The sequence below is a fragment of the Parambassis ranga genome, chromosome 8, assembly GCF_900634625.1.
Source record: "Parambassis ranga chromosome 8, fParRan2.1, whole genome shotgun sequence".
NCBI classification, from domain to species: Eukaryota; Metazoa; Chordata; class Actinopteri; family Ambassidae; genus Parambassis; species Parambassis ranga.
Window position 1 is genome coordinate 15,262,442 of NC_041029.1, and position 26,216 is coordinate 15,288,657.

The 26,216-nt window shown below is 44.3% G+C and overlaps 3 protein-coding genes across 5 annotated transcripts in view; all 3 read left to right on the top strand.

Annotated features, from left to right (window-relative positions):
• The window catches only part of ccdc134 (coiled-coil domain containing 134), a 30,082-nt gene that overhangs the window by 2,328 nt on the left and 1,538 nt on the right, over nt 1–26,216 (top strand). Inside the window, exons 2-7 of one of the 2 annotated variants that reach the window (XR_003671084.1) lie at nt 1,089–1,222; nt 1,341–1,462; nt 3,096–3,180; nt 3,378–3,559; nt 5,767–5,838; nt 5,934–6,113. Coding sequence is in view for 1 of the 2 variants with exons in the window: in XM_028411756.1 (XP_028267557.1) it covers nt 1,120–1,222; nt 1,341–1,462; nt 3,096–3,180; nt 3,378–3,559; nt 5,767–5,838; nt 5,934–6,059 (690 nt within the window). In the remaining variant the exon portion in view is untranslated. Of the gene's footprint in view, nt 1–1,088; nt 1,223–1,340; nt 1,463–3,095; nt 3,181–3,377; nt 3,560–5,766; nt 5,839–5,933; nt 6,827–26,216 lie in introns of those variants that run through there. The other variant, XM_028411756.1, reaches the window with a different exon arrangement.
• LOC114439661 (immune-associated nucleotide-binding protein 8-like) lies at nt 6,900–11,295 on the top strand. The gene is made up of 2 exons (XM_028411754.1): nt 6,900–7,062; nt 8,127–11,295. Exons 1-2 carry the CDS (start codon nt 7,038–7,040, stop codon nt 9,992–9,994), a joined length of 1,893 nt encoding a protein of 630 aa, XP_028267555.1. The 5' UTR covers nt 6,900–7,037; the 3' UTR covers nt 9,995–11,295.
• On the top strand, nt 11,714–25,939 carry LOC114439659 (sterol regulatory element-binding protein 2-like). 2 transcript variants are annotated; one of them, XM_028411752.1, is made up of 20 exons: nt 11,714–12,065; nt 16,434–16,783; nt 18,457–18,649; nt 18,730–18,890; nt 18,972–19,124; nt 19,210–19,500; nt 19,579–19,693; nt 19,777–19,928; nt 20,142–20,346; nt 20,437–20,612; nt 20,871–21,120; nt 21,212–21,381; nt 21,466–21,637; nt 21,783–21,900; nt 22,091–22,200; nt 22,588–22,720; nt 23,100–23,271; nt 23,762–23,938; nt 24,076–24,187; nt 24,450–25,939. In XM_028411752.1, exons 1-20 carry the CDS (start codon nt 11,975–11,977, stop codon nt 24,659–24,661), a joined length of 3,513 nt encoding a protein of 1,170 aa, XP_028267553.1. In that variant the 5' UTR covers nt 11,714–11,974; the 3' UTR covers nt 24,662–25,939. The 2 variants fall into 2 exon arrangements, with proteins under 2 accessions (XP_028267553.1, XP_028267554.1); XM_028411753.1 differs by having other exon boundaries at nt 24,453–25,939.

Here is a 26,216-nt window from a genome sequence, read left to right on the forward strand (position 1 = left end):
GCCCCAGTTGGCCCTTGTTGTTCGCCAGTTCTCAAAGGCCCCCCTGCTGGTTTGGAGAGGTATTTCCTGCAGAACAGATACAGTAGTTGGCCATTGGCGGTGTGTTCAAGTGCAACTTTCTGGCCCTTTCACAGTCTTTGATGTGGGTTTATAGAGTGTCTGGGCCTTAAGGGAACGTATTCAGTCTAAATTAACACTTGTTCTCTGAGACGTTTGCTCCCGTTTTTCATTCAAGCTTCGCAGAGATTAATTCAGAGCACACATAGACACCAAAAAAAGTCCCCCATGCTCGTTATTGTCTGTCACAGCTTCCTCCTGTGTCGGTGCCTCTTTCCATTTTTTTTCTGTGTCTGTAAGCAAAGGTAGATGAAATATTCACCAGGAAAGCTGTTGTTTCCCGCAGGGTCTGTCTCTTTCCCGCCTCAGACCCCTCCTTCTGCTCTCCTCTTCCTCTTCCTCCTCATCATCTCTCACTCTCTTCAGCCCTGTCCATGCTTCCCATACGTCCCTCTGATTGTATCGTTGATGGAGCCCTTGTTAAATTAAGCATGGATTATGTGAATTATGTGTTGTAGCTTTTCATCAACACTGTGATCACCATCCCTCCCTCCAGTGATGCCTGTTTTCCTACTAATGTTTTCTTTCATTTCCTATATATAGCTATTTATCTTCTCACTTTCAAGCCTCCAGGGGAGGAAAAAAAATGAAGTTGCAACAGAATAAAAATGTTAAAGAGGACCGTTGCTTTCCATTGAAACAGCAGGGGGAGAGGAGAGGAGAGGAGAGGAGAGGGAGGGGATCTGGTACAGAGATAGTAAAAGTTCCTCTGGGGATTTATGCAAGTGCCAGACATCAGATGTGTCTTAAATGGAACATAAGGAGCTCCTCTCTGAATGCCAGCTACCCTCTGGTGTTCCATATTGACCACTTATCCTCAGCATGTCTCTGTCTCACAGTATCACAGGAGAAATTTGGAATTCATGAAAAAAAAACAATTTCAGCAAAATCTTTTTTTTTTTTTTTTTTTTTTTTTTTTTAGAAATTATGTTCAGCAGCACATTTTTACAGAGTGATGTTTGTCTCCTCAGAAGCGTGCCCCTCTGCCACCCCCTGCTGACCATGAGGAGTGTGAGCGCGGTGGTGCTGGCACTCGCCGCTGCCGCCTTCAGCTCGGCAGACTCTGACATGCACAGACCAAGACACGATTCCAACCTGGAGATCTGTATCCTTCTGTTATCACTGTGTGTTCATGGATACTTTTGGGTGTCCGATGGGAGTCTGTGTGTGTGTGTGAGTATTTATAAACCCCTGCTTGTGTCCTCCTGACCTCCTCTTGTCAGATAAGCGTCTGTTTGAGACGAAGAGGAAAGATCAGCTGAACGCGCTCAAGAACCTCGTGGAGCTGAACGACATCAACCAGCAGTACAAGATCATAGACATCATGCTCAAAGGGCTCTTCAAGGTACGATGTGTGCAGGAGAAAACACTCGCAGACAGAGTTGCCTCACAGATAAAAGGCTATGGAAGGTTCACACAGCCCAACACAGAATCAAAAAGCTTCAGCTGATAACATCCATCTGCTTGTTTGCTGGCTTTCATTTGAATGTTAATTCCGAGTGTCAGTCACAGCTCCGCACTGTGCCGGGAGCTTTGATTTACAGTTTGCCTTCATCTCCCCGTGGACAGTTATCTATGCATCTGCATGCCTCTCAAGGACAGCTAGCATCGTCAACCTCCAGGGGCCCAAAAAAACACACTGTCAGCACTTCTGCAGTGATCGGTGTGAGTGTGTGTGTGTGTTTTACAGTGTTGCCTCCACATACCATCCACAAACACACAGCACTGCAGGCTCTGTGGAAGATTGTGGATGGAATAATTAGCATTAGCAGGACTTTAGCACCCTGTTAACCACACCTGTCAGCAGCAGGTGAATCTCCCACTGTCAGTTTTATATTAGGTGTGTGTGGAGACACTCTGGATCATCTGCTAGCTCCACCCTGGTGATGCCGACTACACAGACAAAACCAAAACCAGGAGTGTGGTGGAGCTCCTGCTTCTAGGTTTCTGTTGCTCCAGATTAAAAAAAAAAAACAAACACACTCTGCTCTCAAAGGAAGGATTACAGCGGGGGGAAAAAGACAGTAAAAGAAGCAAGGTCAACCATTACATAACACTGCTACCTCCCTCAGTCAGAACAAAGACAGAAATACATTTCTAAAGGTCATCACAGTAATAATTGTTCGTTGAATATTTGCAGCGTGTCCAGCCCTTTAGCCCTTAGCTAGCTTAGCTCTTAACATTTAGAGCCAGTAACAGTCCTACAGTTTCACCAGATTCTGTGACCAGTAGAAAAGAAAAGCCATCATCAATGGAGCCCCGATACTATGATTCACCATGGCAACAGATGCTGAGGGGGAAAAAAAATGTCTGCGTACTTTTCCCCTTAGAAATGCTGTCGTACATCGAGTTTGAACACGTTTGAAAAACAGATGTGGAAGCAGCTGGAATATGAATATGTAATTACATCAGTTAGCATAATGTTATTGTTGTACAACATGTTAATAACATCTGTTATACTAAAAAAAGTAAATATTGCACATAAATCTCATTCATATATTATAGGTGGGTGTATAGTTTCAAATACATTGTATCAATTATTGCCACAATGGGAAAAAAGGAAACGTAAAAATCAAATGTTATTAAATTGTGCTTATTAGGTAGTGAAATAAGAAATATAATTTTAAAGTCGCAGCTTTAAATCCTCTCCTGAATCTATGATGTGTTGTGTTGCGTCCTTAAAGAGTAAAGTAAACGGAGAGAACATGTTTACAGACTACGTTACCATGGTGACAGACTCGGATTATTTAGATTCTCTTTCTCAGGTTTGACTTTGGTGAAGCTGATGTTTCCCTCATTTCAGGCTAAACACACATGTTCGCAGTGTAATTATTTTTGCTGCCAGAAGAGGGAGACAAACATTCTGAGCTGTAGCTTTAAGCACAACTCCTCCAAGCAGCTAGGGTTATTTTAGCAGCTGTAATTCAACATAGTTTAAGATTTTAGTTTTCTGTCGATCTCCCTCTTTGTTCTTAAAGGTTTTGGAGGACTCGAGGGAAATCCTGGTCGCAGCTAACCTGCAGCCTGATGACCCGTTCCCCATGGACGATAAGATCAAAGAAGGTCAGATTCACGTATGCGCCTCATTTCACCCTGTCACTTCCTGTTTTTGGACTTTTTCTCTGTGTGTTTATCACACAGCGTCTTAAGCCTCGGCTGTTTTCTGTTGTTGTTGTTGTTGTCAACATTTTAGTGACACGTTTCCTCATATATACCTTAAATGTGTCTAATGAAACTGTCTGTTTGTGGTCTCTCTGCAGCTTATTCCCACGTCGTGGAGAACACTGCCTTTTTTGGCGACGTTGCGCTGCGGTTCCCTCGTATCGTCCACCATTACTACGACCGGAACTCTGACTGGGGCGGTCTGCTCCGCTGGGGGTTACACTTCTGCAACCAGACTGGGGTCTTCACCGGAGGAGCCCACCAACATGTCCTCACACTTGTAAGTCAGTCAGCTCCACCTGTAATATATCTTTTGCTCTACGGGCCTTGAGTTTTGCTTTTCAGAGGATATGTTTGTGAAATATTTGGTGCTGCAGAGGTAGAGTGCAGCGCAGAGAGTGTTGATGCTTAAATTCAGACCACATTTAACAGCTAATGTGGTTTCAGGCTAAAAGCAGCAGCGGTGAAAATATGGAAATGAGTTCTTTTAACTTGCACAGAAATAGAACACAGTTAAAGCAGATATACTTCTCAAATAATAATCCCAATAAACATTTATTAATCATCATATCTGAACAAGCCATTCAGCTCTGCAGCACACTGTGACATCACAAGGGGATCACAAATCCCAGCCCCCACTGAGTCGCAGATCTGCCCGAATAAGCTCGTCTCAGCTGTGAACAAAGACCAAACGCACTCCTGAGGACTGAGTGTGTGTTACTTCCTCATAAAGCGGTCCGGATCTGTTTGTTTTTTTTAGTTTCTGTTATTAGGAAACAAAACAAATAATGGAACAGAGACCCTTTAAGACCACAGACTTAGAAGTAAATAAGGACAAATCACCTGCGATCATCCGTCACCCAAAGGCTCCGAAAGTGAAGGCTCTGAGTCGGCACCCACCTGTCACTCAAAGCATCATGTTCAGTATTTATGCAAAATGTTGTTAAAAGGAGAGCGGTTAAAAATTCACCTCTCGACAGACAGTGTTGGGGAGTAACGGATCACATGTACCGACGTTACATATTTAGAATACAAAATTTGAGTAACTGTATTCCGTTACAGTTACACTCTAAAGAGATGGTAATCAGAATACAGTTACATTGTTAAAATCAGCGGATTACACGACGGTACTTTCACGTGTTTATTCACTGGATGAAACAAGTCACGTAAAAATCGCTGTCTTCTTACAACAAAGATCTTATTTAAGGCAGATGTCTGACTCTGTTTATCGCTTTTCTCAATGTGTGGTCATATATGTGTGTATGACGGTGAATAGTCATTGGAGTGAGAGCTCTTACCGTCAAAGTTTAAGTCTAAAGTTTTTGGTTCATGTCGAGGACAGAGCAGCCGGACTGATGGGGGGTCAGAGTCTGAGGATGAGGATGAAGCGCTGCGTGCTTAATGCTTCTCAGTCATGATGCCGGTACACTGTTAGCATCACTTGAAGGAGTGAACTAGTTAGCTGTTAGCTTACTCCGTACGGAGGCTAATTAACATTTAAGTAGGAAAGTGTGGCTGCAGTCAGCTGGTTTTATACATGGGTCTGTTTGATGTACGTATTCAAACACTGTTTCTGTGTAAAATTACTTTTGGTTGCTTTGTTTAAAAAATATATTATTCTGTCATCATTACGTTTTTTTTCTGTTTCTCTAAATAGAAGAACATTGATGTGATGCAGTCAGCTGGAACATTCTGGACACTTTATTGAATGTTTTAGAGCATCCTTTCTAGTCAGCAGGGGCTGATCTCTGCATGCACGTATTCAGAATACGTTACTCTGACTGAGTAATGTAACGGAATACATTACAAATTATGTTTTAGGGCATGTAATCTGTATTCAGTAACTGAATACTTTTTAAAAGTATCCTTCCCAACACTGTCGACAGTATGTAGAGACCAAAACAGGCTGTAAACATGTTTACTTCTGCTCCACTGAGCATGGACTGTGGATTCACTCACCCACCCTCAAGTGGCCACTTTAAGGGACTGCAGTTTTCAGCACCTCTGCGTCTCCTGCAGCCTCAAGTTCATCATCCGCTTTAGCTAATCGCTGCAGACTGTGTCATCAGCCTTGCCTGTGATGTATCGCAGCGTTTGAAACTTGAAAGAGCAAAGCTGATAAAGTGCAATTTCTCCCTGTTAAACATTTAGGGCAATGAACGAAACTGCTGGATTAATCTGTGACCCTAGCAAAGTACCAAGAGGATTATATAGTGGATTAATTCCGACACTCCAAGCAGCAGCAGCAGCTGCTTCCACGCCCTGGAAGTGTGCTTCACTTATAAGTTTCTGCATCAGTCCTCGGTGTTTCCTGTACCTGGTGAGCTGTAAATAATGACAGGAAGAGTCAGGGAACGTGTCTGCAGCCGTCTGCCAAATTGCATCATAGAGCTTTTTAGAATAAGTGATGTGACAGTGTCTCCGTTTAAATAAAGCATTATGTATCATCTCCTCTGACATCCTGTGTCTGCTGTTGTCATCTCTCAGATGTCACAGGAGCTGGGAATAACGGAGAAATCCCCAGATTTTATAAACCCCTACCGCACAGAGAGAGACGACGTGAGTACTTCCTCCTCATCACAGCACGTTCCTTTCCTTTTTAAAAAAAAAAAAAAAGCCTTAACTGTTGTTAAAATGTCTGTCATCTCCTTCAGGTGCTTCACACTGCTGAGGCTTTCCAGAAGATCCTGCGGGAGGAGGAGAAGAGACGGAGGAAGGAGGAGAAGAGGAAAGAGATCAGGAAAGGCCCTCGCATTTCCCGCTCTCGCACGGAGCTATAGCACTAACATCAGTGCTGGAGAAACGGAGGAGAAGAAGACGAAGAAGAAGAAGAAGGAGGAGGAACAAACACACAGTCCACAAGGGGTGGCTTGACTTGTAGACTGATGACGGCGAGGAAAATGAAAAGCTGCCGTCACTTGTACAAAAAAAGCCAGGTGCTCGGTCGTAAACAAGAGAGGCTAAACAGTAAACAGGAAGTGGAGGCCGTTCAGGGTCTGATACGGGCTTGAAGCTGTGCAGCAGCTGCAGTCATTTATTATTGGAGGAGAAAAAAAAACGAGGGCACACTCCTGACAACAGGAGGAGGGAACGTCGCTTTTGATAACTTTGGAATAAATTTTAGTCTAATCAAATTTTCCTCACACACCGCACTGTGTTGTGTCTGGTCTAGATTTAATGCGTCTGCTTCAAATACGTGTGATTGCCAAATTTGACCTCATAAAAAAAAAAAAAAAAAAAGGATTAATTTCTAAAGGGACGTTTGTGAATAGGCAGATTTTATGTCCTCATTGCTGCTCAAAGGCATCTTACATTTGATGGTATATAATTATAAAAAGCATTATGTTTACCCTGTAGTTACTCAGCCTTAATGACACCTTTTATTCCTTCAGAAATACAGTAATGTAACCCTTCACCCTGCAGCCCTGTGTCTTTTTGTTATTTTAGGTTTAAATTGACATATTTTAAAGGTTTAGAAGAGTCGATGTAATTTTGAAATAACGTTATGACTGTTATAAAACTATATGTATATTCAGAGATGGAGAATATCATTGCTGCAGAATGAACAAGCCATTTTGTTAACACGTGTATACTGAAATAAAGTGACTCTGATATGTAAAGGTGTGTTTTCAGCCAACAGGGGGCATCAAACAGGCTGTTTGTGTTCAGACTGAGCTGTTTGAGTTCACCTCAGCACCTTTAAAAGATGAAACGTTAAACCAGCAGAGAAGAAACGAGCTTTATATAAGCCTGAAAACATGTCACAACATAACACGGCCTCTGGTAAGATGACATTTTTTTTATCTCCTTTGTGTCGTTTTCGTCATAATTTAGCAGCTTGCTTATGATAGCATGCTAATGCCCAGTTAGCTCGAGTTTTTAGCAAATGCTAGCTAACAAATAGTGACGCTAGCATCATAGCATAAAAGGATTAAAAAGCGATCTCTGCGCTTGATGTTTGCTGTCAGGGTATTAACGTGACGTTTTAACGTTTAATCTGAACACTAGAGAGAGAATTAAAGCTGGCAGCTGCTCTTTTATATGAAGCTAACTATGCAGAAACTTCTTGAAGGAGCTTCGACTGTAAACACACACATAAACAACAGGCCTCTGTGTCGATAAAGGTCAAAAATACCCATGTTGAGCTCCATAATGTACATATGTAATGGTTTAATTATATACATAACGTGCATAATGTGAATAGGAAAGGGACCAGATAAACAAAAAAGCATTAAAGGGTCTCATTACATTAACTGACGTATAAACCATTAACTAGTATTATAATAGGATTAACAACTATTTGTGTCTGCTCTGGTGTCTCCTGTGATAATAAAGGTAAATAACAAGTAAACGAAAATAACAGAAATGCTGACTTTGGTGTCACAGGTTAAAGAACACAAATCTATGTCAATAATTTAAGGTTTGTGTCAAAATTGCGTCAGATCTGCTTTCCAGCTGTCAGAGATTTAAACCAGATTTCATTGTTGTGAATCCTGATCATGCATGCAACAGGATTAGGATCTGATAGACTAGACTAGACAGGTGCAGAAGCAAAAAATGTGCAGTTTGTAATGCAGGTATACATATACGTCTAAATTGGATTGTGCAATTTGCTGTGAAATGATATGATATACAAGAACAACAGTGTGCAATTTGAAAGTTAAAAAAAAAAACTAAGACTTGTGCAAAATCTGTCCCTTACAGCAGGGACAGATTTTGCACAAGTCTTAGGTTTTTTTTGAGGCAGCTGAAAAGCAAATAAATCCTGATTTGTTGGTTTTGTATTAAATGAGATGCTGAATTGTTTCATGATGAATATTTTCAGTAAATTCTATTTTCTGTTGTAGTTTTACCTTCAGAGGACGTGAAGAAGCAGCCCCCTGATTTAGAGGCTGAGAGGGAAGAATGTGACTCTGAGACCAGATGGAGTGAAGAACTCAGACTGGTCCTCATCGGAAAGACCGGATCTGGGAAGAGCGCGTCTGGAAACACCATCTTGGGCCGTAGGCAGTTCCTGTCACAAATCAGCGCCAGCTCTGTCACGCAGATTTGCGAGGTGGGGAGCGCTGAGCTGACTGAGGAGGAGGAGGACAGGCGGGCTGTCACACAGAGGAGGAGAGTCACGGTGGTTGACATGCCAGGCTTTGGGGACACTCACCTCAGCGTGGAGACGATTCACACTGAGATCGCCAAATGCGTGTCTCTGTCGGCCCCTGGACCTCATGCTTTCCTTCTGGTGGTGCCAATCGGACGGTACACAGACAGCGAGGACCAGGCCGTCCATGAGATGACAAAGTTGTTTGGGGAGGAGGCGGTCTGTCACCACACAGTGATCCTCTTCACCCGGGGTGATGACCTGGAAGGCATCGGGATTGAAAAGTATCTGAAGGAGACTGCGCCTGCTGGGCTCAGGGCTCTGCTCGACAGGTGTGGGGGCAGATACCATGTACTCAACAACAAAGACCACAATAACACAGCACAGGTTAAAGAGCTGTTGGTGAAGGTGGATAAGATGGTGGAGCAGAGTAACAGAGGGTTTTACACTAACAGCATGTTTTTAGAGGCAGAGGCTGCGATCAGGGAGGAGCAGAAGAGGATGATGGGTGAGCGAGGGCGAGCCGAGGGCGAGGAGGGAGGTAGCAGCAGAGTGGAGGAACAGGTTAAACGTAGAAAGTGTGATTTTGAATCAGGAAGCAGTAACGGAGGAATGCTTGGGTTGAGGAGGAAGCAGGTGGAGGAGGATTTTAGGGTGGAGAGATGGACAGAGGAGAGCAGAGGCAGCGCCTTCAGCTTTCTGAGGGAGCAGTTCAGAGGTCGACGGCTGGGCGGCAGCAGGCGACAGGCTCTCCGCTCATCTTTGAGTCGTACGCGGAGGGAGGCTGCGCTCTCTGCTAAGGTGCTGGAGAGGGTTAAGATCCTGGTGGCTGCTGGAGCCACGGGGATGGCGGTCGGTGCAGTGTTTGGGGCAGCTGCCCCTTTAGCAGCTGCAGCTGGGGCTTCACTCCTGGGGAACTCAGTTGGTTTTGCTGCAGGCCAGTTAGCTGGGATGTCTGTAGCAGGAGGCTCAGGAGTTGGGAAAGCTGTTGGAGCCGTGGTGGCCGTGGCCTCCAGCAAAACTGCAGTGGCTTTAGGGGCAGTGACGGGTGGAGTTTTGGGTGGATCTGTCGGAGCTGTCGCCGGTACAGAGGCCGCCAGTCCTGGGCAAGGCGCCTTAGATGCTCTTGGCCAGGTTAGTCTCATCGGGGCTTCTGCTGTGGGGGTGGCAGCGGGTGTGGGCTGCACCATGGGAGCCGGCGCTGTTGTAGGTGCAGCTCTGGAGGGAGCGGCTCTTGGTGGAGCTGAAACAACAGCAGCAGCAGCAGCAGCAGGTGTAGCAACAGCTTCTGCAGTTCAGAGTACTGTAGCTTCAGCAGGAGCTCCTCAGTGTGCCGTCAGTGCCCCAGTGGCTGCTGGGAGTGCTGGTGCTGCATGTGGGTTAACAGGATCCAGTGTGGCATCAGTGGCCAGCAGGGCGGTGTCAGACCACTGGGGCACCGTGGCAGCAACAACCAGGATCTTAAATGCAGTGGCAGAGATCGGTAGAGCTGCAGCGGGCATCGCTCTGGCAGGTGGTCTGGTCGTGAAGGTGGTCAAAGAGAAAGTGAGATGTGGCACAGGTACAACAGAGACCAGCTACACAGAGAAGAGGTCTTATGAGGTCCACTGGAACAAATAAACTCAGGCTGGAGGAGCCATGACCCAGTGAATGAGATCATATATGATTAAATACTGCACTCCAAGGTGGCTGACCTCAGTGAGAGTTATTACTGCACCACAAACCAACACACACACACACAGCTAGCAGCCAGAACAGTGGAATAATAAAACAATATCACATAACACATAACCGAGTTCAGTAGAATTTCTAGGTTTGTTTCTGATTGAAAAAAAGATTGTTGGTTCACAGGGTTTGTTTGAAATGAGCGTGTTCATACACGTTTAATTTCCAAAGACATTTCTTTTGGTCCTTTCATCAAGAAAAGTCGCAGCCAAACAGGAAGTGTGAAGGTCTCATTAAAATGTTTGCTGGTTGATATAATGTAATTCATCTTATCGCTCTAATGAACAAAATAACTGAAGCTTTTATAAATGTACTAAATGCAAGAATGAGAAATAGCTGTGGCCCCTAGGCTGAAATCCATGCCCCTTTCCATCAGGGATCACGTTAGCTGGTGGAGCTATAATAGCCTCTCAGATAGTATTTTGATAGCAGCAGGCAAGTTAATCTTTGCCAGTTAGCTGTAGCTTAGCATACCGCATGATTTTGACAGGTAAAGCAGTGTGCAGATAGTCAAATTAGCATCCAAATCAGAAAGTACCCGAATGAATTAGATGTCATCATTCCTGCCTTCCAGTAACTAGTGTCCCACTGGCAGCATCATTCGAAGGACACGATAGCGTCACCTTGGTGTGACAAGGCTGTCCCTTTTAGAAGGCTTCTTTAAAATGCCGCCAGCAGATGTGTCCTTCTCTTTCCTGGTAATGAAAGGTTCATTAGGTGGATCCTTTGCAGCACAACATATCCCAGGAATGAACCTTTAACAGCTGAAGAGTAAACATTTGCCTGTAAACATCAGCGGCAGGTTGCTAAGCTTCAGTGAGTACTTGGCAGGACCTGGTCCTCAGAGGTCTGTCCTCCGGGGACCAGCAGGTCCTGGAAAGGAACACAGCTAATGTTTTATTACTTTGGATAAAAGCGTGTTCTCTGCTGCAAGGAACACAGAAGTGAACATAATTGTCACATGTGTGTCACAAAAACCAAGTCATGTTGACAACAAAAAGTGAAAAAAATGCACAAAAATGTCTTTAAATTCTTACATTTTGGACATAAAGTCATTGAGTCTTTGCACTGATGGATGATAATGAATGTTTGTATTGCACTTCCTTCAATATGTAAACCAGAAAAAAAATTCAGTAATGTATTAAAACATGAAGTAAAATTCTAATGTTGCAAATAAAATCAACACTTAAGCTGTTTGTAATGTTTTTGCAGTGTAATTATTAATAAAAAAAAATATTCTTCCATTTTTCTTGTCTAATAGTTTCATTGTTGCTACAAATTTAATAGAAAACTACTAAAAATCTGTATTTTTTTTTATATTTGTATAGTTGTATGTCGTTGGCTCTGCTAAAAGGACCTCATTGTGTTCAGTTATTTAAGGCCGTCATTATTTCCAGGCTGCTGTTTGTCTGATGAGCTCCACTTCTTTTCATGAACACAGGGGGCGCGGTTTATTCAAATGACACAGAAGCTTCTGATGGTTGACGTACTATCAGACCACAGTGAATACGGGGCTCTTATTGGACGACGGTGACTGGTCTCATGACAAGAACAGCTCCCCGGGAGCCAATCAGAGCGAACCGTGGCCCACAGAGTCTGTTTGTGAATGACGTAATAAGCGTAAAACAAGATGGCGTCGCCTCAAACATAAATCGGTGTGAATGAGTTTATCGACGTAGAAGAGCGCCTCACCTGAGGCTCCCGTGTTGTTTTACGGTTCTACCGGATGAGAACACGTTTATAGGGTAGATTAAGTGTGTTGGAGGCGGCGTCGTACGGTCCAGAAGAGCCTGCGGGTGTCTTTATTTCCCCCTCCTCCTCTTCCTCCGGTGCGACCCTCCGGTGACAGCCGGGGAAGAGCCGCTGACTGACAGGATGGACAGCGGAGACTACACATCCCCCATGGACACCATGGACCCGTCTTTATCGGAGTTAGGGGACGAGTTCACCCTGGGGGACATTGACGGTTAGTGATGATGTTTCTCAGGTGTTGGCCTGTTTCCGTTAAGTGCTCCCGGTGCTCATCCCGCAGAGCGGAAGGAACCGACTCAGTTATTTATGTGACAGCATCACAAGACACAAAGTTTAGTATTCTGAGTGTTCAGCCATTGTAAGGAGAATATTATTGTTGTCTTTGTGTGATGTCATAATCTTATGTGTTTAATATTTACACACTTTATTTGACATAAAATGAGGACAATCATCACCCTTTTTGCAACTGGAAGCTGTCCATTTTATGCACATTACGTAACATTGTTATTATTAAAATATATTAAAGTACATTCCCTCAAGACTTATACTTATAAGTTAAGTACACTCTATAATGCTACATACTTCCTGTAGTCTAGTCTATATTTTTGAGGCACTGTATTTTATAGCTTTAGTTAATAGTTTTTTTTTATTTTAATTTATGCTTTAAAGTTCTTTTACAGTTTTTTATGATAACCTAGAGCCGAACCAGTGTAAGACATCCATCCATCCATCCATCATCCAACCCCGCAGGGTCACAGGGGGCTGGAGCCTATCCCAGCTATCTATGGGTGTGAGGCAGGGTACACCCAGGACAGGTCACCAGTCCATCACAGAGCAACAGACACAGACACACAACCATTCACACTGACTCCTACAGGCAATTTAGAGTCACCAGTTGACCTTAGAATGTGGGAGGAAGAAACCCGCGCAGGCACACGGAGAACGTGCAAACTCCACACAGAAAGGCCCCAGTTGGACTCGAACCCGGAACGTGTTAGATATCATCAATCGTTATTGTTTGAAGCCGATATAAAACTAATCAGTAATGTGACTTCAGGCCGTTATTGCAGCAAAATGAACCCCAGACACTCAATTCAAAAATATAACATTAAAATTTACCTTAAGTTATTCAGTGGAAATGACAAGAACAGTGAACAGTGTCCATAGCAACAGTCTGTTCTACATGGCAACGGTTTGTTCTTCAATAATTGCAGCCTGAAAAATGCCACAAATAAACTTTTTAACACAGCTGTGTTATACAAATATGTATCATCCCTATAATAAATATATGTAAAGACTACATTTCACTATCTACTCCACTAACACAGAAAACAATAGTCCAATAGATCACATGTGTCGATACCAATACCACATCATTTGTTAATGTGGCCAACAAACAGTCAAGCAACAAATATGTTACTTCCCTATAGGAAGATATTTTTAGCTGATGACGTTAACACAGGATCAGGGATCAGACTGGAAGGCTTTGTATTCTATTGTCCAAAATCTGATCTAGTAATTTTGCCCATTTGCCGTCTGATAACGATACTAGTTATTGGATATTCCCCCTAATGATGTGATGTTGTTATGAAGTGGATCTTTCTGCATGTTGACAACCTTTTCTTGAGTCGATATTTCTCCCACAACTGGTTTATTATCAGCCAGGCTCCCATGAAAGTAATCGTTGTTTCATAGTGTTATTTCCATGAATCAGAGGTGGTAATCATTAAGAGGTGTCATTGATCTTGAATCTCTCTTAAGTATGCAGTGTAACTCACTCATCCTGCATGACTGCATTATTGCTGTAAACCAAGAACCATGAGGTAGTTTAAACACCTTTTGACTTCCTTATCATTTGTTTTATTATAAGATAAAGGAAGCTGTTCTTTGTTTTTTTTTTTACTAGTAGCATCATTTTTAGGCTTGTTCTCCAGCACAAGTGCACTAACTGAGCAACATTTGCGGGACAGTTCAGCTGTAATGATTCTTTTCTGCACTCAGTCGACTGTGAACGAACAGCTTCACCGATCCAACCACCCTGTTATCAAAACAAGTTTCTCCTGTTGGCACGCAGTGAAAGGATGGGGCTTTTGGTGTAATACTGGCCAGCGCAGAGTCACCAGATTTCCATTAGGGTGGAATTTTACTGAAGGCTAAAAGTCACCAGACTGGACTGATGGGCTGCTCTGAGTGTGTGTGTGTAGGATTAAATGTGAGGACAACACCTTAACTGATTTATACAACAAAAAACAACAACACACATGGCTGACTTTAATGATCCTGCTGATGTACAGATGAGATTTTGGCGTTTTTTCAGTTGCAGTCTTTAGACAGACTGAGCAGACCGAACGCCCCCCCGCCAGAGTTATGTAATCCCACTTATTCATTTTGTCAAAAGAGAGGAATGTACAGATTGTGTGAATGAGAAATGACACTTTCTTTGCCTACAGCAGAGATTTTTGTTATGTACAGTTTATTATTATCATTTTTCTTTAAATATTTACATCTCAGTCTAAAGATATTCACCTTCCTGACTCAACGTGTGCTGCACTTTGACTGTGAAGACATCACTGTTGACCCTGTATGCACCTCGCTCATTCTACTCCTCCAAATTATTCTCTTAGCAACTGCAGCCCTGGTTACATACCCCCCCCCCCCCCCCCGATGGATTTACCCTTTGTGTCAGTTTGTCTGAAGCTCTGGGGGCTCAGAGCTGCTTTGTTCTACCTGCCACTGTCTGTCTGCCCCCTGTGGAGGTGCACAACTAAATGATGGCCCAGTGTGTCTGCCTACATGATGTGTGCATATACAGTTAAAGATGAAATGATTATTGCCAATCTCGAAGTCTTGAAGTCTGTGGGGTAGTTTTTAGGAAGTTTGAGTCTTGTCTGCAGAGGAATCCTAGCCCATTCTTCTTGGGTGTATCTCTCAAGCTCCTCCAGATGTGATGGACCCTGGTTTATACACACTCCACAGATTTAAGTCAGGGCTTTTGTGCAGGCCAGTCAGTAACATTTACTCTGTTCTCCTGGAGGTAGTTCTTCACTTGAAGAGACTATGCTTCAGTTTGTTGTCATGTTGGAAAAGAAAACCAACTACCAACACCCAGTTTTGTTGCAGACTGCTTTAGGACTTTAACGTAATTCTGTCACTTTTGTCATGATGCTTTAAGACAAAATGTTACTGTGTGTGCTGCAAGAAACCAGTCCTCACACCTAAATGCAAATCAGATGTTTACATGCTCACTCAGTTATGTTTGATGTGTGTAAATATGACTTATATGTGCTTGTAGTAGAGCGTCTCCCGCATAATTCGATATGCAATATGATTTTTTTTTTTACATGGTTAGTACAGTGTTTTATGGCTTTTTTTGTTGGGTGCATGCAAAAGACCCCAAACAAAGAAGGCTGTGGGGTTGAAAGGGTTAAAGCACAGTCTCATTGGTCAATCTCATGGCTTTATGTCATCTCTTCTAGCTATGACAATGTGTAACAGCAGAAAAATAAACATAATATGCAGATATGACCTTTTTATGTCGATGACAGGAAGTTGGTTTCTCTGCTGACACAGACAACATCCCCTTATTTTGAAATATTTATGTTAAAAGCTTCATCCAGCCTCATGCATCTATTCTTGCATTCTGCATAGGTACCTCAGATATCGGTGATGGTGTGAAACAGGCAGTCTGGTCTTGCCATCTTTAAGTAGGACTAAGTTCAAGGATACAGGCTCTGCTCAGTGACACTTCTCTGACCTTGATAGCTCTATCAGTTGCACTATCAGTGTCATTAATCAGAGAAGTCTCAAACGCATGAACTCTGTGAGGCTGTTGTCAAGGTCTTCTTGTTCCAAAGTCCCACAGGGTCACGAAACAATAACAGACCACACTGAGTGAATGATGAATTGGCCACTATTGGGTTTAGGATTAGCATGGCTGCCCAGGCTACTGAAACATCGTCTGTGTGACTCCTGCTGCTGATCACATGTGTTTGTTACATCAGCATCTTTCGAAAGACATAGTCCACCTGAGGGTTGTGAATTTAGACAATGTGGCCTACAGAGGACTTTTTTTTTATTTCTGTCAACATTTGTCACACAGCATCACCCCTGTTACCTAGCAACCATGATACCTACAGTTACATCAGTGTGCTTCTGAGCTGTAAATGTCTTTTCTGTCATAATGAAATCCATCCAGATCTACCCAGATAGATAGATAAATAGATAGATGTACTTTATTGATCCTGCAGGGGGAAAGTGTTATATGGTACAGTAGTGTAATGAACACAGCGCATTGATCATTGTTTAGTGGCTTTCTTCCAGTCACTTTATTTATCAGGTGTGTCAGAGCTGCCTGATCTTTATCTATCTGTTCTATGTTCTCTTTTGAAACCATCAGTAAATTACACACTTCTTCAAGGCTACCTATCAAGGCTTCTTTTTACTGATTTATGGCTGTAAGCAATGCCTTTTGATAATTCAAGGTTTAAAATGGACACATGAGCAATGACTTGGCTGAAGATGGCATCATCAGATGTTAGTGTTTGGTTGAATGATGTTCTTTTTTTTGTCCCTCCCTCTGCAGAGATGCTGCAGTTTGTCAGCAACCAGGTGGGTGAATTCCCCGACCTGTTTGAGGACCAGATGACCCCAGCAGGTGTCCCCAGCTCAACTCTTCAACCGACTCCTCAAACCCCTCAGACACCAGCTGCAGTTGCCTACCAGAGCACCGCTATCGGCCTGGCCTCCTCTCAGACACTCTCCCCTCAGTCTGTACCCCTCACCCCTCCCCTAACTCCCGCTCAGACTCCCTCCCCCACCACCTCCACAGTGCAGCAGCAGGTGACTCGCAGCCCTCCGCTCCTACAACCACGGCCTCAGGTGGTCCAACCCATCCAGCCTCAGCCCCAACAGACAGTCCAGCCCACCATCAAGGTAACAACTAATGCTGCTTACTCTGCTACCAGGATACGTCAGTTATGTGGTCTTATGATATGTACTCAACTGTTCCACTATAATTACTGATCACACCACAGACAGCCTGTAGTAACAGAGTGTGTTTCCTACACGCACAATCTCTTCTTCCTTTGTTGTCTTGACATTCATCTAAAGACAAACTTTACAGATTCACACAGCCTGTTTGTTGCGGGTCTGTTTTACCTGTAATGCACAGAGGTGGTGGAGAGTTTTGTAAAATCTGAGGCAGTAACGTGACATAAAATGCACTTCAAAATGGACTTTTCACCTTTGAAAACTTGTGCAAAGCAGTGTTAATTTTGGCAGCAATATCTGATTTAGTTTTTATTTTAGTCTTGTGACTAAAATGTCATTTGATTTTAGTCACATTTTAGTCATCAACATTTTGTAACTTTTAGTCTAGTTTTAGTCGACTAAATCTGCCGTGGATTTAGTCGACTACAATTCTATGACATATTTTTTTTTCATGAAATAATTAAGGTTTGAAGTGCAATAAAAACAGGCACAGCTTTAACTTTTGTTGTTTAAAACAAACACCTCTTTATTTAATTGCTATGACCTTTTCACAAAAGAACCAATGAACAGTGAGCTGCTCTCCCTGAATACACTGTTCAGTCATGACCTTCTTCATGAATCCTCCATAACTACAGCAAAACACTTCAGTGACAACTTAGAAACAGGTCGCATGCTGTAAAACCATCAGCGCTGTTTTCATTTATAGATTTTGTCACGTGTATCTTTGAACGGAAGTTAAGACGACTCGTCTACAAATGTTGCTTCATGTTTATTGTGGTTTTTACCGCTGATAGTCGCTCCACACGGTTTGCAAACCGTCTTGTTTGTCTTGACATCAAACGTGTCCGTGTGTCTGTTCTTCTCCTGTGTTGTGTTACCGTGCATGAGTACGCCTTCTTCCAGCATCGCGGGGTAACGTCCTTACGCAGAGAGATCACTTCTGATTGACTCTCTGCCGCCGTCTCCTGATTCGTCCCTCCCTTCCACAAACAAAATTTGCTCTGATTGGATCTCGTCTCCATCAATAATTTCGTCTCGTTTTTATTTGTTGACGAAAGTGTCGATACATTTCGTCTTTGTTTTTGGCACCGTGCGTTAGTTTTTATTTAGTTATCGTCTCATTTTTATCAGCAAAAAAAGGTTGTTAACGAAAACTATGATGGTGCAAAGATGGCACTCCTACACTAGATTTCTGAATAAGTAAAAGTGCAGTCCATAATTTGTATAGTTCAGCCTTGTGGCTAGTGTTTGTGGCAACAGGTGGCCATGGACACAACGAACGTCTCTGCAGTCCGGTGTAGAAGAGGAATGTACAGTCCTATATTTACAAGGAAGTAAAACATGCCTGGATGTCCTGATGATATTTCAATGTCTATTATGCAGACACTGTGTATTTATCTTCTGTTATAATGCCATTTATACAAAAAAAGCTTCTGCTGACATGAAGAGATTTTCTGACAGACCATGAAACACGGCGTCCAGCTCAGCATCCCTGCAAACACAAAGCACATCTCAGCAAAACTGTTGCAGAATTCTGAGCCTGACAGATACAGTGTGTCATCTTCAGTCACCTCTGAGGAAGAAAGTCCAGTCATTCCCACTTTTATTGAATGCAGATGCACACCCAGGGCATCCCTATGCAGACCCAGAGCTTCCCGGTCCACACTCTGGTTCAGACCCACAGTCAGACACCCCTGCCCATCCAGACACAGGCAGCTCAAACTGTGATGATCACCTCCAATGGCGGACACTCTCGCTTCATCCAGAACCCGGTCATCTGCCATCAGAGCCCTGCTCCTAGTTTCCAAGGTGACTACTGAGGGCTTGAAGTGTTCAATGTTTGATCAGTGTCGTGGCTGCAGTGTTCTTAGACCCGCTCTTTCCTTCAGTCCTCCAGCCGCAGGTACAGAGCATCATGACGTCACCACAGCTGCAACCGGTGACCATTCAGCACCAGCGCGTTCTGACCCCAACGTGTCAAACCATCCAGACGCTCTCCACAGCGCCCACCACAGTCCACACTGTGCAACAGCAGATGCAGCAAGTACCTGTAAGTAACCCAATCAGAAAGTGTGTCAAAAACAACATCACAACAAGCTTTGCGTAATTCTGTAACGTGGGTTTCTGTCAGGTTCTGGTTCAGCAGCCTCAAATCCTAAACACGGATTCGTTGGTTCTCACAACACTCAAACCAGACGGGACACAGGTGCTGTCAACCATGCAGAGCCCCACAGGCATCACCACCCTGACCACGCCCATCCAGAACACAGCTCTGCAGGTCCCGGTATGCAGCAAGAATCTAATCTCATTATTTAATGCACAGTGGCCATTTTGTTTCCTAAAACTGATGCACTGATTCTCATTTCCAGACGCTGATGAGCAGCAACATCCTGACCACCGTTCCTGTCATGATGGGAGGAGGAGACAAGTTGCCAATCAAACACCTGCAGCCGGGCTCCCCCCACTGCCCAACCGGAGCCAGGCCGAGCATGGAGCAGAGCCAGCTGACAGCAGGAGGAGGAGGCATGGTAGGACCAGGAGGGGTGGTGAAGGAGGGTGAGAGGAGGACGACCCATAACATCATCGAGAAGAGATACCGGTCCTCCATCAATGACAAGATCGTGGAGCTGAGAGATCTGGTCATGGGCAACGACGCAAAGGTTTGTCATGTTAATGCAGGGAGAGAGAAAAGTTCACAAATTCCTTCAGGGTTCTTTACACATCCTCCTTCATCTCAGATGCACAAGTCAGGAGTGCTGAAGAAGGCCATCGACTACATCAAGTACCTGCAACAGGTCAACCACAAACTGCGGCAGGAGAACTTGGCTCTGAAGGTGGCCAACCAGAAGAACAGTGAGTGTTTGACAAGAAGCTGCACACATGTTTTGAATGTAAAGCATCAGTGCAGAGCGCCTCTCTCTGTCTCTGTATCACAGAGCCGGTGACGCTGTCTGAGGATGTGGAGCTCAAACAGGAAGTAGTGATGATGTCGCCTCCGGCCTCAGATTCTGGGTCTAGTTCTCCTCGACAGTTCTCCCCTTACTGTGTCGACTCAGAGCCAGGCAGCCCCTTACTGGATCACGATCAGGTGAGAAGATGTAGAAGATCCCAGATCACACACACAGAGCCCTTTAACGTGATATGTGAATCACATATATGACTCTTTATATGCTCAGGGCCGCCACCTAGGGACGTTTCAGTGAGTTTTAACATTGTGTTCCACCACAGGATGCCGGACCTCTTTAACGCCTAAGCATAATGTACCAGATGTAGAATTTAATTTTAAAAATTATGGTCTCAGGTGAAGAGTGAGCCGGATTCTCCCTCCTCGGTCGGAGTGATGGATCGCTCTCGGCTGCTCCTCTGCGCCGTGACGTTCTTCTGTCTGTCTCTGAACCCGCTCCCGTCTTTGTTGGGCTCAGAAGAGGCTGGGGCGTCCACCTTGTCCACCGGCCACGTCCCATCCAGACAGCTTGTCTGGTTTCCAACTCACACACAGGACTTCGGTGAGCAGTGATGATCCCTTCACAGGACAGACTCTAGGTGACATGTTATTCCAAATTTTCCTCACATTTCTGTGTGTGTGTCTCCTCCAGCATCGTGGCTGCGGTGCCTGTTGCCGTGGGTGATGGTGTGGGTGCTGAGTGGGGTGGGAGCGGTGTGGGGCTGCGTCAGGGTGTTGTACCTGTGGGAGCCTGTCACGCCCCTGCATTCGCCAAAATCTGTGTCCTTCTGGAGGCACCGCAAACAAGCAGACCTGCACCTCAACAGGGTGAGTGTCATTCTCACTCTGTATAGACAAAGATCTAAATATAGAAAAAACGATCACACACGTTCTTCTCTCCAGGTTCAGATGTCCCTGGAGATTTGTTTTACTCTTGTTTTTGCTTGGATTCTTCAGTGTTTTGATGTCTAGGTTTAGCCTGCCTGGTTTTTATTTTTAGCTTTTCTTCAGATTGTTTCATGTGGAAGTCGTGACCTCCTCAGTAGTCTGAATACTGAACAGCTTTGTCTGTTCTCCTTCCTTCAGGGAGATTACTCAGCAGCAATGGCCAGTTTAGAGACCTGTCTATCTGTGCTGACGAGAGCTCTCCCGTCATCCCATCTGGACCTTGTCTGCTCCCTCTCCTGGAATCTGATTCGCTACTGCTTGCATCGTCCGACTCCTCTGGGCTGGCTGGTTCACCAGGTTGGTGGGAAGCATGAGGGGGAGGAGGCGAGGACGAGCGCGAGGGACGCAGCGCTGGTTTACCATCAGCTGAGCCAGCTGCAGCTCACAGGTGAGTGTTGAAACTGGAATGAGTCACTCCTGTGACTCCTCAAACAACCTGACATAGTGAAAACATTTCTGTTGTGTTTGCGCCTCTGCAGGAAAGCTGCCTCAGCGCAGCAGCCTGTGGGCTTTGTCTCTGTCTGTGAGCGCTGTCAACCTCAGCGAGAGCGCACAAGGCAAGATGGCCCCCGCCCAGCTCGCCCAGATGTATGTCACCGCAGCGATAGCCCTGCGCACCATACTGGGCCACCATCTCTCCTTTCTGCCCGTACGTCCACCACTTCCATCTCTGTGACAAACTGTTTCCATCATCATCATCATCATCATCATCTTCACCGTGTCTGTCTTTCAGGGTTACCTGCTGGGTTGTGCAGAGAGCGTGGCCAGCCAATCAGAGAACAAGCAGATCCCTGACTGCCTGCGCTGGCTCTTCACTCCGCTGGGTAGGCAGTTCTTCCTCAGCTGTGATTGGTCAGTGAAGTCAGAGAGCAGCGATGGAGTCTACACCTCTCAGAGAGACCCAGGTGTGCCGAGTCCCTCTATATGTTTTTTCCTGTTTTTTATTTTGATAAATGTTAGACCGTGTTTTTTCTGGTGTGTCACTTTGACGTCATGCACATTTATAAAGTGTAAATATTATATGTTCTGTGATTCTTCCTGTCCCTCCAGGCGACCCCATCGCCCAGCTGCACCGCTCTTTCTGCAGGAAGCTTTTAGAGAGAGCCGTTCACACCCTCATCCAGCCGCAGAGCGACTCTGAAGCAGCTAAACGCAAAAACGACTCTGGGTAAGGCAGGGAAAGCAGGGTTGTTTAACAAGTTGACATGTTAAGAGTCCACTAAAGTCAGTCAGGTCTGCAGGGGGGCGACTCACTTTTACAGCCTGCCTCCAGTGGTCACTTGGGGAACTGCAGTTTTTGACACAGTTTAGTGCGTATAATGATTTACTGTAAACCTCTGATGTGGTTTTTCTCTCAGGGAGTTCTCCAGCGCCCTGGAGTTCCTTGATTTGTTGAACAGCTGCACAGAGGACTCTCCTTCCCCTCCTCCTCCTTTCTCGACTCCTCCCAATCACACCACTATTTCAGGTATGAAGCACATGAAGGGAAACGGCCCTGCCCTTGTAGCAAAAGTTAATGAATCACAATTGATTTGGAGAAGAGATTAAAACTTTGGTGGCGATTATCTCGATAAGGAGCTAAATCATTACTGTCATCCTGAATGGATTATGCTTTGCTCTAGCTTAAAGTCAGTGTAGCTTTTGGGATTAATTTTTTTTGTTGGATTATCATAGATAACACTGGCAGTCATTGACCTGGTTTAATAACCGACTTTCAGCATGAATTAACTGCAGGCTTATTCACCACTTGTTGTCACACTTAGCGGATCATGTTGTGACATCACACTCACACAACAGAAAAGCCTCCATTTCATATTTTTCTAAATAATTTCTCTCCTTTTATTTTCACCTCCAGTGGGTGACCCAGTGAGCCGTTGGTGGGCTGTGGTCCTGAAGGCCGCTGTGCATTGGTTGCAGGGCGATGATGTCACTGTGAGGTCACTTTTAGCAGAAGCAGAGCGAATGCCGAGGGCTCTGCACCTCCTTGAGTAAGTCGTGAACATTTAGCAAAGGAAAACAACAATGTGTTTTATTTTAAGCTCACATTATGTCACCATTATTCATCTGTGTACGCTTTTCTCGGCTGATTTTCAACATTACTGAGTACTAGTTGACTTAAATACCTCTTAAATCAGCCATGCCTGTCCCTGGAATCATCTCTGTCATCATTTATAGCTTCTTTTGTTGTATTTGTAGTGTGGGTGTGAAACCACTTTGCACACTCTTTGCAAAGAGTTGACCTGGTGTGTGTGAAGTGAGAGGCAGACCTCTTCTCTTCTCAGGCAAACATCCTCGTTGTCCTGTGAGCTATGCAGAAGATGTCAAATAAATTAATCAGAAGTGTGACATTGTCTCTCTGTGCTTCAGACACCCTCTGCCCAAGGCGGTGCTGCTTCTCTGCAAGGTGGTTCAGATGAGTCTGTTCCCCCTGAAGGGAGAAGGGGCGGTAGCCTGCCTGTCCCACTGCGACAGAGCCAGCAGCTACCTGCGCTCCAGCATCTCTGTGCCGCTCGCCCAGTCTGGAAACCTGCTGAACAAGGTGAGGTGCAAAAAAAAACTCCAAACCTGTGCTCTGCTCTGTCTACAATCTGCTAAAGGGGTCCGGTTTGAAGGGTTCCGAGTGCGGTCTACACAGACTTCAAAGGTCTTTTCTCATGTTGCATGTTTCAAATAATCCCACATAAACACACACTCACACACACTGCATGCTTAAGACAGGCTGACGTGGGGATGTGTGTGTGTGTGTGGGTGGCCGGAGGTGGCTGTGGTGCATTGTAGTTGCATTGCATGATCCTGAAGCTGAGTGCAATGTGTCTGCAGTGCAGTACAGAGGCCTCCCCAATCTGCACCCGCTACACACCCCACCGCTTCACACTTCACCCGCTGTTTCATTCTTTGATTTCCTGCCATGCATGTTGGGTAAGGTGCACTGCTGCTGGGTGATAGTGCAAGTTGGTTCAAACACTTGAATCAACCACAATCTAAAATAAATCATGCTTGAATCTTTTTTTTTTATTTTATCTTCTAAGGGTGTTGAGGTCCTCTTGTGTGACCTCCTGCTGACCTTGAGGACCAGTTTATGGCAGCGGGGAGGCAGCAGTAATGGAGAACCTGGTCCCGCTCCTGGATCACAGTTGGCTGGTTTCCAGAGAGACCTGAGCGCGCTCAGAAAGCTCACACAGTGCTACAGACAGGCGCAACACAAGGTACACCCAGACAGACATGTTAGCCGATCATCACAAGTGCTGAGAGCTGGAATAAGTACAATACTTACTATAAGATGACAGAAATCTCATCCATCAGTCATACTGATAACTAAGCCTGTGTGTGTGTGCGCCCTCAGGTTTTCCTTCATGAAACCACAGTGAGGCTGATGGCAGGAGCCAGTCCCACAAGGACACACCAGCTGCTGGAGCACAATCTCAGACGGAGGACACACAGCTCCTACACAGCTGGTAAGCAAGCTCATTTACATACTGATGGAGTAAAGATGGAGAAAATAACTGAATCTGCAGAGGTCAGTTCTCAGATTATGAACTTTTCAGCGGTCCTTGAATGCACGTGTATTTGTGAAGCACAGCGCTAAAACGAAGCTTAGCTTTCAGAGAGTATTTATCTGTAGGTTTTCTACAGCTGAAGCCCTGGTGTGCAGAGGTTGTCTTCATTACACACTCTAATCTGCACTCTTCTTCTTCTCTTGCCCTCTGCTCCTGTCAGAAGGCGTTCTTGGCGAGAGAGAGAGAGCTCACGCCATCCTGCTCGCCTGCCGTCACTTGCCCATGCCTCTGCTAACCCCACCGGGGCACCGCGCCCGTCTTCTGGCCGAGGCCAAGCGCACCTTGGAGCGTGTGGGGGACCGACGGTCCCTGCAGGACTGTCAGCAGATCCTGCTGCGCCTCAGCGGGGGCACCACCATCGCTGCCTCCTGAAAACACACACACACACACACAGGCGACTCATCAACATATAATTCAACCACAGCATAGTTATAACATTTAAAAGCTTCATGTTTAGGTGCTTTGTTGCGGCACAATTGCCCCACCTTCTGGTCAGAGGTGCTGCACCAGCCTCTACTCGAACTACAGAATCAGGTTCAACAGGCCCCAAAGGGAAAAGGGACCATTATCTAAGAGCTGTTTAAACGAATGCAGTGCAGCGGTGCATTGATTAGCTGTAGGATACTGAGCTGTACAATCACACGGGCACACAGCAGTGCTCTCTAATTTTAATTTGCAGGAGGATGCAGACATATTAGATCACTTTTAACCGTTTAGGGCTGAGTAGCGTCTCCTCTTATCTACCTCAAACACTGTACGATGCCAGCATTGTACTGTGAAGCAAAATAGGAAACTTAAGCAGCAAGTCACTCACCCTCAACTTCTATTATATCACCATTTGAAGCGATCGATAAAGTCTTGCCGTCAAAAACAGGAAGCAGGGAATATCTGGTGGAATATGTAAAGAACAGGGATCTAAAAATATACACACATTTTACAGTACCGTTAATTGAATTCAATTTCGCAATGTGATTGTAAATAGGTTGTACATAAGCTGATAAACAGAAGTAGATTAAAGAGGAAGTTTTTACTGCTTGAGAGAAGACGCACGTCAAATCATGTTTGCTGGAGTTACGATGGAAGGTGTAGAACTGATGGAAAGCTCTGGAGAAAAATGGCCTTGATGTTCTGGAAAGAAAAATAGATCACGTACTGGAAAGATGGAGGGGTTGTAGAAATCTTTGTCCAATTTGCTTTTCGTTTGTAATCGCAGACTTACATGACACAGGACTTCTGTTATTTCTGTTTATGTGCTCTGGATATCTTATTTAATGGTTATGTAATATTAATATAAATGCTTTTTTTTCAGGGGATGCAGTTATGTTGTTTTATATCAGGAAAAAGTGGGCTGGCGTCAGAACATCTCTAATAGGAAGATGTTTACCATTTTATTAAGAAAGTAAATCCCTCATTTAGCTTTAGATTTATTTTTATTTTATTTTTTTAGCACAAACTGTCATTTTAAGTACAAGAAACACAAATATTTGAAATGTGTCTTCCAGGTCAACCCAAACTGTCATCTAAAGTGTACTGAGAATACTTCTATCAGCTTAAATTTAGGTCTCCCAGCTGGTTAAAGTACAAAAGGAAGAAAGAAAATACTTTTTCTTTCCATTATTATTTTAATTGTTTTGTTATTGTGTGTGTTATTTCCCCTCAATGTGTTTTATTGTTTTGATTTCTGTGTTTGTTTTGATGTTTTCTAATAAAACAACAACACACAGCAGTGTTTGGTGTTTGATTTTAAATTATTTAATTAAATCAAAAGGAAGGTAACAGGTCACACTGGATAAACAATTTAAGCTCATTCATTGTGTTCATTCTCTACTATACAATATGTAGAAATGGACAAAACGTAAATTAAAAAAAAAAGTCATATGTAAATATGTTGTTCGGAGTAATTACAAACATACATTTTAACGTTAAG

What these genes read in the sequence shown, in the direction of transcription:
- LOC114439661 (XM_028411754.1), top strand. Translation starts at nt 7,038, where the DNA reads ATGTCACAACATAACACGGCCTCTG. An exon ending in ACAACATAACACGGCCTCTG is followed by an intron (nt 7,063 to 8,126) that starts GTAAGATGACAT and finishes TTTCTGTTGTAG; the next exon opens with TTTTACCTTCAGAGGACGTG.
- LOC114439659 (XM_028411752.1), top strand. Translation starts at nt 11,975, where the DNA reads ATGGACAGCGGAGACTACACATCCCCCATGGACACCATGGACCCGTCT. An exon ending in AGCAGATGCAGCAAGTACCT is followed by an intron (nt 18,891 to 18,971) that starts GTAAGTAACCCA and finishes GGTTTCTGTCAG; the next exon opens with GTTCTGGTTCAGCAGCCTCA. An exon ending in GAGCCAGCTGCAGCTCACAG is followed by an intron (nt 21,121 to 21,211) that starts GTGAGTGTTGAA and finishes GCGCCTCTGCAG; the next exon opens with GAAAGCTGCCTCAGCGCAGC.